The sequence below is a fragment of the Hippopotamus amphibius genome, chromosome 12 (genome assembly GCF_030028045.1).
Source record: "Hippopotamus amphibius kiboko isolate mHipAmp2 chromosome 12, mHipAmp2.hap2, whole genome shotgun sequence".
NCBI classification, from domain to species: Eukaryota; Metazoa; Chordata; class Mammalia; order Artiodactyla; family Hippopotamidae; genus Hippopotamus; species Hippopotamus amphibius.
This window is the reverse complement of record NC_080197.1, coordinates 101,582,585-101,595,698: the sequence shown is the minus strand read 5'-3', so window position 1 is coordinate 101,595,698 and position 13,114 is coordinate 101,582,585. Positions and strand designations below refer to the sequence as shown.

The 13,114-nt window shown below is 38.0% G+C and overlaps 1 protein-coding gene across 3 annotated transcripts in view; it reads right to left on the bottom strand.

Moving 5' to 3' along the window:
- Nucleotides 1–13,114, bottom strand: part of SLC16A7 (solute carrier family 16 member 7) — a 166,731-nt gene that overhangs the window by 49,535 nt on the left and 104,082 nt on the right. For all 3 annotated transcript variants that reach the window (XM_057702899.1, XM_057702901.1, XM_057702902.1), the window contains exon 4: nucleotides 8,981–9,227. In XM_057702899.1, coding sequence (XP_057558882.1) covers nucleotides 8,981–9,197 — 217 coding nt within the window. In that variant the 5' untranslated portion in view covers nucleotides 9,198–9,227. The remainder of the gene's footprint in view (nucleotides 1–8,980; nucleotides 9,228–13,114) is intronic.

The window sequence follows — 13,114 nt, the reverse complement described above, 5'->3', positions numbered from 1 at the left end:
CACTACTTCAGTGTCCATGTCAATTTCATAGCCCATAACTAACTAATTCACATAATGAGAATCAACTGTATCTTAGCACATTCCAATTATGAATATGGTATTAAAACAGAACAAAAGCAGGGAGAGTACTCAGAGTTGTGACCTTGGTATCCTAGATGACCATCTTCTGATCTGTCTGCAGGGACACAAAACATGTTGCCCAGGATCATTTCTGTGGATTTCAGGCCGTCCACCACACCTCTCTCCATCCTGCCCTCATGTATCCATCACATTCACCTCCTGTGCTACCAGAACTCTCTATAACTCTTCCCCTTTAGGGTTTTCCTTTGTAGCATTAATATTTCTTCTGCTTTGAAAACTTCCTTTAATTTGATTCACATTGTATCCTTACCCTTCAAGTTCAGCTCAAAAAACATTTCCTGACCACAGCTTTGAGATCTGTTTCCTTTTTATATAGTTTCACAGCAACTACTATGTTTCTTTACTCATGTGTATTGTAACTCTAATTAAATAAAGGTGAAAATATCGATTTCATATTCTATAAGCACATCCTGTATCTGACGGCTTGGTGTGGCTTTCCAGTGCCAAGCCACTAGTGTCCACACTGTAGATGCTCGATGTTTATCTTCAGGATAAATGAGTGGATGAAATTATATAAAGTTTAGTCTCCAGTTACGACACTGGATTCCCTGCACATCCCCACCTCTAACGATCACCAACAAAGCTGTTCATAGTCGAGCAGAGCCAGCATTTCTGCCACAGTTGGGGACCTCATCTTAGGGTCAGATCCATGAACCCCACGTCTGCATATGTAATTCTAACCAGCTGAGCAAATTCTTGCTTCAAGGACAGCCATCTAGATTCATTGCTTAACAATCTCTCTGGAATAGAGCAATTACTCTGCCAAAGTCACCACTGTTGTAAGAAATAAAGAAAAAAGTATTCAAAGGGTTTTCCAGTTCTCTAACATAATCCATCAAACTTAAGTCACTCATAGCATATGGAAATATGAAATTTAATTTTTATAATGTCCTTTAAAAATAGTTGATTGAAAAAAAAATTGTTCCTAGTCCCAATCCTAATATATGTGTTGTTTGAGGGGGCAGAGAATGGCTCCTTCTTTTGAAAGAAACATTCATAGACATAGTTTTCAAATTAACCAACATTGTTCAGAGAAGTATTTCATGCTAGACCTCACTAGGGCCTTTTAAGAAGCTTAACCCCCATGCATCTTTCATAAATCTTTTCCAGTTAGGTACAGAAGAAAGCATTCAACAAGGACATGAAAGTAACTCAAGAATATAAGGGAGGATCAAAAAAAAAAAAAGCTTGGGTGATGCCATGACAAAATACAGTAGCCCGGCTGGATTACACAACAGAGATTTATTTCTCTGGAGGCCAGAAGTCTGAGGTCAAGATGCCAGCCAACTCAATTCCTGGTGGAGCTCTCTTCCTGGCTTGCAGGCCAGTAGCCTTCTTTCTGTGTCCTCAAATGGCCTTTCTCTGATGTGTGGGCATGGAGGGAAAGAGATCTGTCTCTTCCTCTTCTTATAAGGCCACCAATGCTGCTGGAGTAGGACCTTACACACACGACTTCCTTTAACCTTAATTGCCTCCTAAAAGCCCTATCTTCAAATAGTGATATCGAGCGTTAGGGCTTCAACATAAGAATTTGACAGGGAGACACAATTCAGTCCACAGAACAGCCTAAATCACACTGTAAAACGGATTCCTCCGGCAGGCACATCACTGCTGCCACCAGCGACCACAGACCCTCCAGCCTACAACACAAACCCCACTGACGCTCAACACTGACACAACTTGCGTGTTGCTTTTGGGTCACGGATTATCTGTAACCATCTCATCTGAATGTGTTCTTTGGGGCATCTGTTTCTTCTCATCAGTGGTTTCTGAATCAAACCTGCCTTTGCGACACTGGGTTAATGGGGCCTGGGTGCTCTAGGTGCGAAGAATTCTATGAAAGCCTAAATCTCTGGCTTTTTACCTGGGGAGGCAGGAAATCACAAAGTTGGGAATCCCCTATTTATAGGAAGGATTTTCAGAGATATATGATGGCCCAAAAGAATGATCTATGCCCACTTCCCCACCTAAGTGGTAGGAGGCATAGGGGAAATGCCACAGCCAGTATGAATAAAGGCCATAGTATTCTTTCAGAACTGACTATTGACCTATTTACGTCTTGCTTTACCCTCTGTTGCCAAACCTTCTTGGCACAGGTGTTCTAGTCAGATCTACTATCTTGCATGTACCTGATTTGTGGTTTCATTCTATAAAGGCTAATGTAAAGGCCAACACCAGCAACAGAACAGCTGCCATGAATCCAATACTAAAAATCCCTACGCATGAAACTCAGTACTTTCTATATATGAGAATCATTTATTCCTGACAACAACCCTGAGCAGTGGATACCATACGTACAAACTTATTTTTCGTTTGCGATTTTACAGGTGGGGAAACTGAGGATCCAGGGTCCCATGCATGGCCCAAACAACAAAGTAATCAAGTCCACATTTCATATCTGTTATCTTGGAGCTTATTATTTTCATGGTAATGTTCTTCTGCCTCTCACAGTTCTCTTAAGCCATTAATAAACCCTCCTGAGATCCCAGCACTTCGCAAATGTAAGTTCCACTCAAGGTGTCAACTCTTGTCAAGCACAATTGAGTCCTCTGGATGGCTACTAAATATTATATTTTATTAGACAATCCAGTGTCTAAACACGGTATACGCATTTTGACACATGCCTAGTTAGCTACTTAAGTATAGAGAAATTATCTAAATATAAAGTTACTCATGAGTGATTAGTAAAAAAGCAACACGTGGTTTTACTCTTGGGGAATCACATATTAGTCTATTTTTAAAAGGGTACTGAGCACTTATTGCTTTGTCTCTTCAAAAGCCTTCCTTCCTCTGGAAAGAATGTCATCCTTCCTTTAGGGAACTGCTCATTTCCTACACTAAATACGGAGTTCCACTCAAGCTGCCAATGTTAGCTCCTCATTGATCCATCGCCCACAGGGGCAGATACAAAGTAAACCAGACTGTAGCAGTCTTCCCTAGAATTCGTCTTGGGGAAGAGGGGCAATCTCTCTCATGTCAAATTTGAGATTGAAATATGAGACCGAGAAGCTGGTAATCATCTTCCCTGTGTCAGGGGGAGAATACCAAGGTAAACAGACAAGGCTACCCCACCAGAAGAAGCTGAGGGGAGAGATCCATGTGATGGACAGACGGAAGTCACCTGTGCTAGCTGACCTGGAAGACTCGGGTACCAGAGTCCCTCCTCTGGTCTGTATGCAGGAATGTTTTCTCTTCAGACCTTACAGGGTTTGAATGAGGTTTCTGTCATTTGCAACCAAAACATATTTCCATAAAATATGTAATGAGAGAATAGTGTATTTTAGAGAAATTTTAAGCCAAAAATCAGGACAGCTATTCTTATTCTTGCGAGGCCACAAATTAGTAAGTAGGTTCTTCTCATAAGTCAGTAAGTAAAATGTTCAGTGTCTAAAGCACACATATCAAAAGGGATTTGAGTAAAGGTTCTTAAGTTTTCTCTGCTGAAAATAACCTTTAGTAACAATCCAATTTTATGTGGACTGGATTAGCAGCCTTCTATAGGGAAAGTATCTCCTTGAATAGTTTCAAAAGCATACGTATACTTGGGATCTGCCCTTGATTCCGGCCTCCTCCACCCCTGTCTTGAGAGGGGCAAAGAAAGTTCCATGGGCATCATTTGATTCCTATTTCGAGAGGCTGAAGACTTCCTCTTCTCTAATAGAGATCTGAAAACATAGCACATGTACAAAACTCCTCATGGTATAATATAAGCTCAGTGACTAAGGACATCCCATAGTCTGTTCTACTCCTTATTTAAAATTTACATAATTTATATTGCAGTTATATAACAACCTAAGCCTTCGTGTTTGTACTGATCAGTATAATCTAGGTTTTACTCCACATAACAAAACTGCAGAAGCTTAAAAAGAAGTTCTTTCTTACTCATTCAAAGTATAAAGTGGTCCAAGGACCTTCCTCTTGTGGCCACATCATATGAAATAAGGTTGTGGGGAAAAGAGAAAAGGAAGATGCACGCCAGCTGGAACTGCCTTGTCCAGGTGTCCAAGGATGACAAACATCCTTCCACTCACATTTTATTGGTCAGAACTAGTCACTTGGCCTCAACCTGAGTGTAGGCAAACTGGGAAATATTCAAGAGCACATGGAAATCTGGTGAGCAAAATGGTTCTGCCGCACTGTCCCATATTTCCTAGGAAAACCTTAGCAATATCTACATTCATGGATGACAAAATAACCCATCATGACGTAAGTATAAGAAGGACACAGCCTGCTTACACAGGGCTGTCCAAGTGTACCCGGTACTTTCTGGGTTTTGGAAAGTTAAGCTGAAAGTCCTAGGTATCTCAATCTCAGGGTTAGAATGAACTTCTTTTCTAATTGCTGCTAAGATACAGCACTATATGACTTATTTTAATAATCTCCTTCATTCTGCAAACATATTTAGAGCACAGAGCAAAATAATATACTGAGCTTCTTTAGACTTTAAAAAGAACAGAAAAATACACATTATATACTATGGCCACCAACCTCCTATGCCTAAAACCTTTTGCTTGTTGGCCTCCAGTAAAATCAACTCAGTGGTCTGATGCTTGGTCCCTTGTGTGAAGTAGTCCATCATAAAAGCATCACTCTTACTTTAGCACAATTGGCAGTCACTGCTCACATAAAACAGAAGAGTAAGTTGCCATGGAAACAAAGCCAACTCTCCTCTTTAGAATGGCTGTTCCTTCCAAGTCATAACAGATATTACCGGAAAAATAACATGAGGTGCTCACAGAGACTGGCAGCCCCAGGTCTGCATTCTGTAACTGTGTAGCTAACCATGTTCCCATTACCTTTTGATATAGTAAGAGACACACATTGCACTAATAATCACTGTTTGCAAAATAAATCCTTATATCTGTCCAAACAATGTGGAAAGTTTAAATTGTACTATGTTTTCTACCTCTAATTAGCGCTTTATTAATGGTGTGACCACTCTGCTTGACCTATTTGCTGAAATTCGTTAGAGCTCCAGGAGACCATATGGATGGCCAGATGGGTTGCTGTAATTTCATGCCATTATTCTAAGGATGAATTAAGGGATAAACATAATTTGCATTCTTTTCCATCCTTCCTGCATACCTTTTATTAGTTTCATGTTTAATTCAGACATCAGAATGAAGATAATACCTTGCTACCAGGGCCCAGATGCCAACTAATTACTACAAGAGACTCCGGCCCTGACATCACAGGCCAAGCCTCTGAACACACTCCATCCTTACCCAGTGACCGCACCGTGGTGATTAATAGGTTGAGTGCTAAGCCCTAATGAGTGTCACATCTTAGATGTTCTCTAGGCTAACGTAATTAGCATTATGTCGAACACAATATTTCAGTTACTTGGTAGGAACACTCATTATACTTCACAGTAAACTATATGCGTTTTTGCTTTATGGTCTTTGAATTTATCTTATAATTATCAGCCTAAAGGTCCTCTATCAGTAGGGATCTTTCAAATATTAGAGAAACATTTAAACACAATATTTTTAAATCAAACATTGATTTGCCCTTACAATAGCGAATCCCTATGTTGTACATAAAGTGAAGTGGTTTTCAGAGATACTGCTGAAATGTAAGTTTTTGGATTCTACCAACATAAATTCGGATAAAAAGGGGTTTGGGATAAGACCCAGGACTATGCATTTTTAACAACAGACCCATGATTCAGAAGCAGAAAATCTGTGGACCATACTTGAAAAAGCACTGCCACTTTAATAACAGGACCAATGTCTGTGTCTTAGATTAACTGAATCTATCAGACTTCTTGTTTTAAATAGATATTATGTTTCGGGAAAAAAAATTATCTGCACCTGCACAAGGGGAATTGACTTCATAATAAGATTACAGTTTTAAATGTGCCAATATTTCTTGTTAAAATGATTAAAAACTAGCAAGGCAAGACATGGGTGTTATTTCCAACCAACCATGGAAGTGTATCAGTTCTCCAGGCAGTAGTGGGCATGGCAGGTTGTAACATTTCTATCCAGTAGGCAACAGACCTGGAATTACTTTTCTACTTTTAAGGGAAAGACCAAAGGGTAGCAGAATTTCTGAAATTGATGCCTTTTCTCCATGGCCAGAGATGACGTACAAAACGTCTCAGCTCTGATGAGTAAGGACTTTAAGCACTGTTTCCAACTACTTACTTAGAACTCACCTAGATATTATCCCCTTCAGTCACTACCTACAAAGTACTGTCATGTGTCTAGCACTGATTTCTTAAAACAACTAGACACAAAATCCCTGTGGATCTTTAACTGACACCTGTTTTATTCATCTATCACCCTAAACATTTTAAGGCAGTGTTTTCTAAATTGCTATTTTACCAAACTACTATTTTCTTGATGAACTTCAAAAGAGTTCTCTTTTGTGCTTTTTAACATTTATGTTGTATGTATTAAAAGTAGGAAAATAAGAGCACGAGTAAAATAAAAACAGTCATTTCATGATAAATATATATTATATTACATTTATTTATTTATAAGTTGATACTAAGATTTATTGGTTTGAGAAAAGTAGTTCCGTTGTCCTTCATTCTAAGTCTCCTTTTAGAGCCAGCCAGGGAGTGGAAGGATGTCATACAATCATGGCAAGTCTATTCTTACATCCTGCTTTCATTGGATGGAGAATGATTATTGGAGTATAAAGTCCTTTCTGAGACTCGCTCTATGTTATTTCGTTTCTTCCTCTAGAAAGCCTGAACTTCCCATCAGCCCCGCCCATGCCTCTAGGTGGGGCAGTATGAGAGTTCTGACCAATGAAAGGTGTGCAGAAATGTCTTTAACCCTTCCAGGCTTGGCCCCTAAAACATCCCATACAATATTTCACGCTCTCTGTGTTTATTCTCTGTCCAGCTGGATGGACTATATTCAGGGAAGCCTTAGGTGATGGCACAGCCACTAGATAAAGCCTTACTCGAGCAAGAAAAAAAAACATGTGTTCCCTTAAGACCCTGGGACGTTAAGGTTGTTTGCTTAAAACTAAGAAAGTCAACTGAAACTTGACTTAATTAAAAAATTACATACATTTTTGTGTTGCTTATGTTAGTCAACGACCAACTCGACTGAAAATGATGCACGTGTGGAACCCAAAACCCAAATTCAATAGACACACACATTCACCAGAGGGATCTGTTTCAGGTGTATTTAAGAAGGGGGAAAAAACTACATATCTTAACATCAGCACATTTTGGAGCTTAGGGGAGGTGATTTTTTTCTGTGTTACTTTAACAAAACATTATTAAGGAACAGGTAGCTGACCCACGGGATAGAGGAGCAAGACCCAGTGCATTACACAGTCATCAGCGATAACACAGGTGCAACCCTTAAAGCAACAGTCCAATGGAGAATCTCAGGAAGTGTTTTAAAAGCAGAATTTTTCATTGACATACCCAAACAGCATTTTAAAATACCTTTTGGTACAGGAATAGAAATGTATCAATTTAACCTAACCAAACAGGAAACGGGGACATATACTGGATTAACATAAAATCACTGATATACGGAAAGTAGAAAATACCCACCAACACACACACAGGATTATGGGGAGATCAAATTTTCACCTCGGTAGTAGAATAAAAAGACAATACCCTAAAGAATAATTATTATGTCACTAAAAAAAATGACCTCGGTGAGGCAGCCCCTGAATCAGGTTTGTGGGAGCCTTACACAGATCTGTCTCCGTCACTTACTTTACGGAGGTAAGACAAAGGCAGAAGAGCACAGTGACCACATGTGGGGTCTCAGTTTCTATCTGCCACTGATGAGCTACCTGACCTGGGAAAAGTACTCTGTCTCGCTATTTCCTCGGCTACAGAATGGAGGGAAGTAATTCTTATTTCACAGAAGGTTAACAGGACTAGCTGTATGACACACAGCAAGCATGGAGAGAGGCCTGAGCTGAAAGTAAATAGGCGTACACACTGGATGTCATTCCTAGTGGTATAACCCCATCACTATGCGCCACATCACCCTCACCTGTAACGTAAGACATTGAAAGATGATCCATACGATTTCTTTAAGGGCTTATATTCTGATTCTACATCTGTATCTTAAAGTCAAATATCCAGCGGAAAAATGAAAACCCTACAGTCTAAATATTTTAAGTAATGACTAACAAAATCTGTGGACAGTCTTGTTCGCTGTTGGGATTAATTTAAAGCAGACAGACGACATAACAATGCACTAAGAATTCCAGTATTTTTTAACAGTCAGAAGTAAGATGGTAGTTATTTATCCATCATCCCTCATGAATCATACCCTCATTTGAACGCGGAATGTAACAAGATAATTGTCAGGCTCCCATTTAAATTAAAAAATGTCATATTTCATACGTACTACAGAGATGAGGAGTTATTTCATTCACACAAACTTGAATGGATCCAGAATGTACATAATTACACTGCACTTTGGCAGCTTAAAGTGAGCTACTTTCTAGGCTTATAGATTGTCAGCGACTCGAGTTTCTTTCTCATTCAGGAAAAAAGCATTTCTACCAATTGTAGCAATATTAGGAAGTGATACTAACATTATAGTGTAGACTCTATTCCAAATCAAATGGAAAGATGCCACCCTTGAAAATTCCATAATTTAGTAAATGTTATTTTGTGCAAAGACATCTTCATTCAAATAAATCCCGTAGGAAGACTCAGAATGAAGTGAACAGTTCAACATGTTGAATCACTAAAAATTTAGTCCTAACTATACTTCTGGTTGGTTTTAAGTGAGGATAATATGAAAACAGGGCTTTAACGTACCAAGCCACTACCTGTAAAACACTGTGACATGGAGCAATTGTTTTCTTAAAGCAGTGTTCTATTTAGTCCAAAGAATCTTACCTCCTGCGTACATAACAGCCAGCATAGTGGATGATATCCATGCTATTTCACTGTAGGTAGTGTTGAACATTAGCTGAATTTCTTTGAAGAATACTGTGACAGCTTTGGGAAATGCATATGAAAACCCAATGGAGATAAAAGCTGCTCCGACCACTACCCAGCCCCATCCTCCATCAGGGGGTGTAGGTACTGAGGGGGAGCCTGCTGGTGGTGGCATTTCTGCTCCTCTATTTGCAAGTCAAGTAACCTGTATTAAAAAAATGAAATCACAGTTTAAGCCATTTTTCCATTTTCATAAATCCCTCTTTTATATATATATATATATATATATATATATATATATATATATTTATTTATTTATTTATTTGGTTGCAGCAGATGGGCTGCTTAGTTGCAGCTTGCTGGCTCCTTAGCTGTGGCATGTGAACTCTTAGTTGTGGCATGAATGGGGGATGTAGTTCCTTGACCAGGGATCGAACCCAGGCCCCCTGCATTGGGAGTGCAGAGTCTTAACCAATGCACCACCAGGGAAGTCCCATAAATCATTCTTGATAGGTACCAAAATAATATTATATTTTTATTATATTAACTAAAACTGTATAGTTTTTCATAAATTTTTTTAATACTCCGGTACTCAAAGAGTATTATACTAAAGTACCAACCAAAAAACAGAAGCTCTCTCAATCTGATTTCTAAGATAAATGGAGTTGTCATCACTTAGAATAATTTCTTAATCCAAAACATTTAAGAGTTTCTATGCAAAGGTTAAAAGGACTTATATTACATCTGATGAATTTTACAGAATTAAACAGTAAGCATATTTTACAATTTTTCCACTTTTAGTAATTGAAAATACTTAGATATTTTAGCAGAGATCTATTTTCTAAAATTATAGGATTAGAAATTGTATGATTCTAATGAATTAATTTTAATGCACTTGCAAAACTGGTGCTACCTACCATTTTATGAATGATACATTTTACGAATTCTTCATAGTAATGATATGCTCCCAATCAAATGGATGGTATGCTATATTTTTAAATCATATGATAGATGGTTTAATGATTAGTGGAAGGATAAGCTTTCCATGAATTTTGAAAAAGCAAAAGTAAAAAAAAAAAAAAAATCCTAATACTTTTCAAGAGAGATTATCAAAACTTGATCATGGATAGCTGATTAGAGCTTGCATAGGACTCTCCTACGACACCATTCAAATGTGTCCCAAAGTAGAATAAGGTTTTTTCTCTCCCATTTTTTCTGTATAGCTTCTCAGGGAAGAAGATTAGGAAGAATAGCAATAGCAGGTTTGCTATTTGTAAGTTCTCATTCAAGATGTACAAGAAAAAAAAATTGTGTCAATCAATTTATGAGGGAAACGTCCCATAATTTAATTTTTTTTTGATCTGTCTTTTTTTTTTTTTTTGGGGGGGTACACCAAGATGAATCCTCTGTTTTTATACACATATCCCCGTATTCCCTCCCTTCCTTGACTCCCCCCCCTCGAGTCCCCCCCACCCTCCCAGTCCCAGTCCTCTAAGGCATCTTCCATCCTCGAGTTGGACTCCCTTTGTTATACAACAACTTCCCACTGACTATCTATTTTACAGTTGGTAGTATATATATGTCTGTGCTACTCTCTTGCTTCGTCTCAGCTTCCCCTTCACCCCCCGCCCCCTCCCAAACCTTGAGTTCTCCAATCCATTCTCTGTATCTGCGTCCTTGTTCTTTTATTCAAAGAAAGGGATGTACTTTTTGGATACGCCTAGGAACACTTAACTGCTAGCTTTATGGTATAGAGCATCCAATCTCTTGTGGAAGAAATCATCACATATAGCTTAATACAACTGAAATTAAATAAAAAAAAACCTTGGTTCCCTAGCATCAATGTCTCTTTGTAGACTGATGCTGCTTGATTGGCTTTTCGCTGTAATCGCCAATATTTCCCAGCATTTTTTTTTATTACTTTCATAGCATTTGTGAATATTTTTTAGTTGGAATGTAGAGGAAAAAGGAAACGCCTGTTAGTAAGACAATATAGAAAATAAGCCAATAAAAGCTAAATTTGCCACTAATTCAGAAAACCTGCCAAAAAACAAAACCGCTATCTATGAACACACAGAGGTTTAATTTTTGTTTGATGTCAAATTATATCTAAGATACTTTCAGTGATCTTCTATACAGACCTTCCAGATTTTGAGTGAAAATATTCTTTAAGGTTTTCTAAGTTGCCCATAGTTCTAGCCAAGGACTTCAGAAACTCATATAGGCAAGATGAAAAAATGAAACTTAAAATAGGTAGAGCACCGTGTCCCTAGAATAAATACTACAATGACGAGCAGTAGAATGGAAGTAACAATGTGGACAACTGTGACTTTCCCTCTTTTTTTGAATGTTAATTTTGGCAAATTTACTTAAGGCTTTTTAACATAATATTTTACAGTATTTCATAGATGGAGTGGAATCAATATAATCTGCAATTAACAGATAACAGGACTGAAGATTAAAATGCTTATTTTACACCATGTGAGTTAGGCATATCTGCAAGGAAGTTTCAGACATTCAACTTCAATCACCTTTTTTTTTTTTCCTTGAGTTTTTTCAGCTCTTTCGAGGTATAATTGACAAAAGTGTCATATAGTTAAAGTGTGCAACATGATTTGGTATACATATACATGATGAAAGGATTCCCACAATCAAGTTAATCAATACATCTATCACCTCACGTATTTACCTTTTTTGGTGCGAGCACTTTATGTCCTATTTTCTTGGCAAATTTCAATTATACAACACGATATTATCAACTATCGTTACCATATTATACATTAGATCCGGAGAACTTATTCATCTTATAACTGTAAGTTTGTACCCTTTTACCACCCTCTCTGCATTTCTATACCCTTCAGCCCCTGGCAACCTCTATCTATGGTTGGTTTCTATAAGCGTGATTTTTTTAAAACTTCCACATCTAATTGTTATCATGCAGAATTTCTCTCTGTCTGGCTTATTTCACTTAGCATAATGCTCTCTAGGTTCATCCATGTCGTCCCAGATGGCAGGATTTCATTATTTTTTAAAGCTGAGTAATATTTCATTGTGTGTGCGTGTCTGTGCACGCGCGTGTGTGTGTACACATTTTCTTTATCCATTCGTCTGTCAACGGACACAGGTTGTTTCCACATCTTGGCTATTGTGAGTAACACTGCAGCGAACATAGACATACAGATATCTCTTTGAGAGAATGATTTCCTTTCCTTTGTAATGTATACCCAGAAGTAGAACTGCTCAATCATGTGGTAGTTCTATTTTTAATTTTTTGAAGAACCTCCATACTTTTTTCCAGAGATGCTGAAACAGTTTGCACTCCCACCAGCAGCATAAAAGGCTTCCGCTTTGTCCACACTCTCGCTAGGGTTTGTTATTGCTTGGCTTTTTGGTAACAGCCATTCTAACAGGTATGAGGTAATAGCGCGTTGTGGTTTTGACTTTCATTTCCCTAATGATTAGCAATATTAAGCACCTTTTCATGCACCTGTTGGCCTTTTATATGTCTCCTTGAGAAAAATATCTATTCAGGTCCTTTGCTCATTTTAAAATTGGGCTATATGTGTTTTTTGCTATTAACTTGTATGAGTTCCTTGTATATTTTGGATATTAATCTCTTATTGGATATGTGGTTTGCAAGTATTTTCTCCCATTTCATAGGCTGCCTTTTCATTTTGTTGACAATTTGCTGTGCAGAAACTTTTTCGTCTAGTTTTAGTTTAGTAGTCTCACTTGTTTATCTCGGCTTTTGCTGCCTTTGCTTTTTGATGTCAAATCCAAAAAAAACATCACCAGGGCCAATGTCAAGGAGCTTACTCCCTATGTTTTTGTCTACGAATTTTATGGTTTCAAGTCATATTCAAGTCTTCAATCCATTTTGAGTTGATTTTTGTGTATGGTGTATAAAGGGGATTCCATTTTTGTGTATGGAGTAAGGTGGGGATCCACTTTTGTATGTTGATATCCAGTTTTCCCAGCACTATTTATTTAAGATACTATCTTTTCCCCATTGTATATTCTTGGCACTTTTGTCAAAATTTAATTGACTTTGGGCTCTCTATTCTGTTTCACTGATCAATGTGTGTGTTTTTA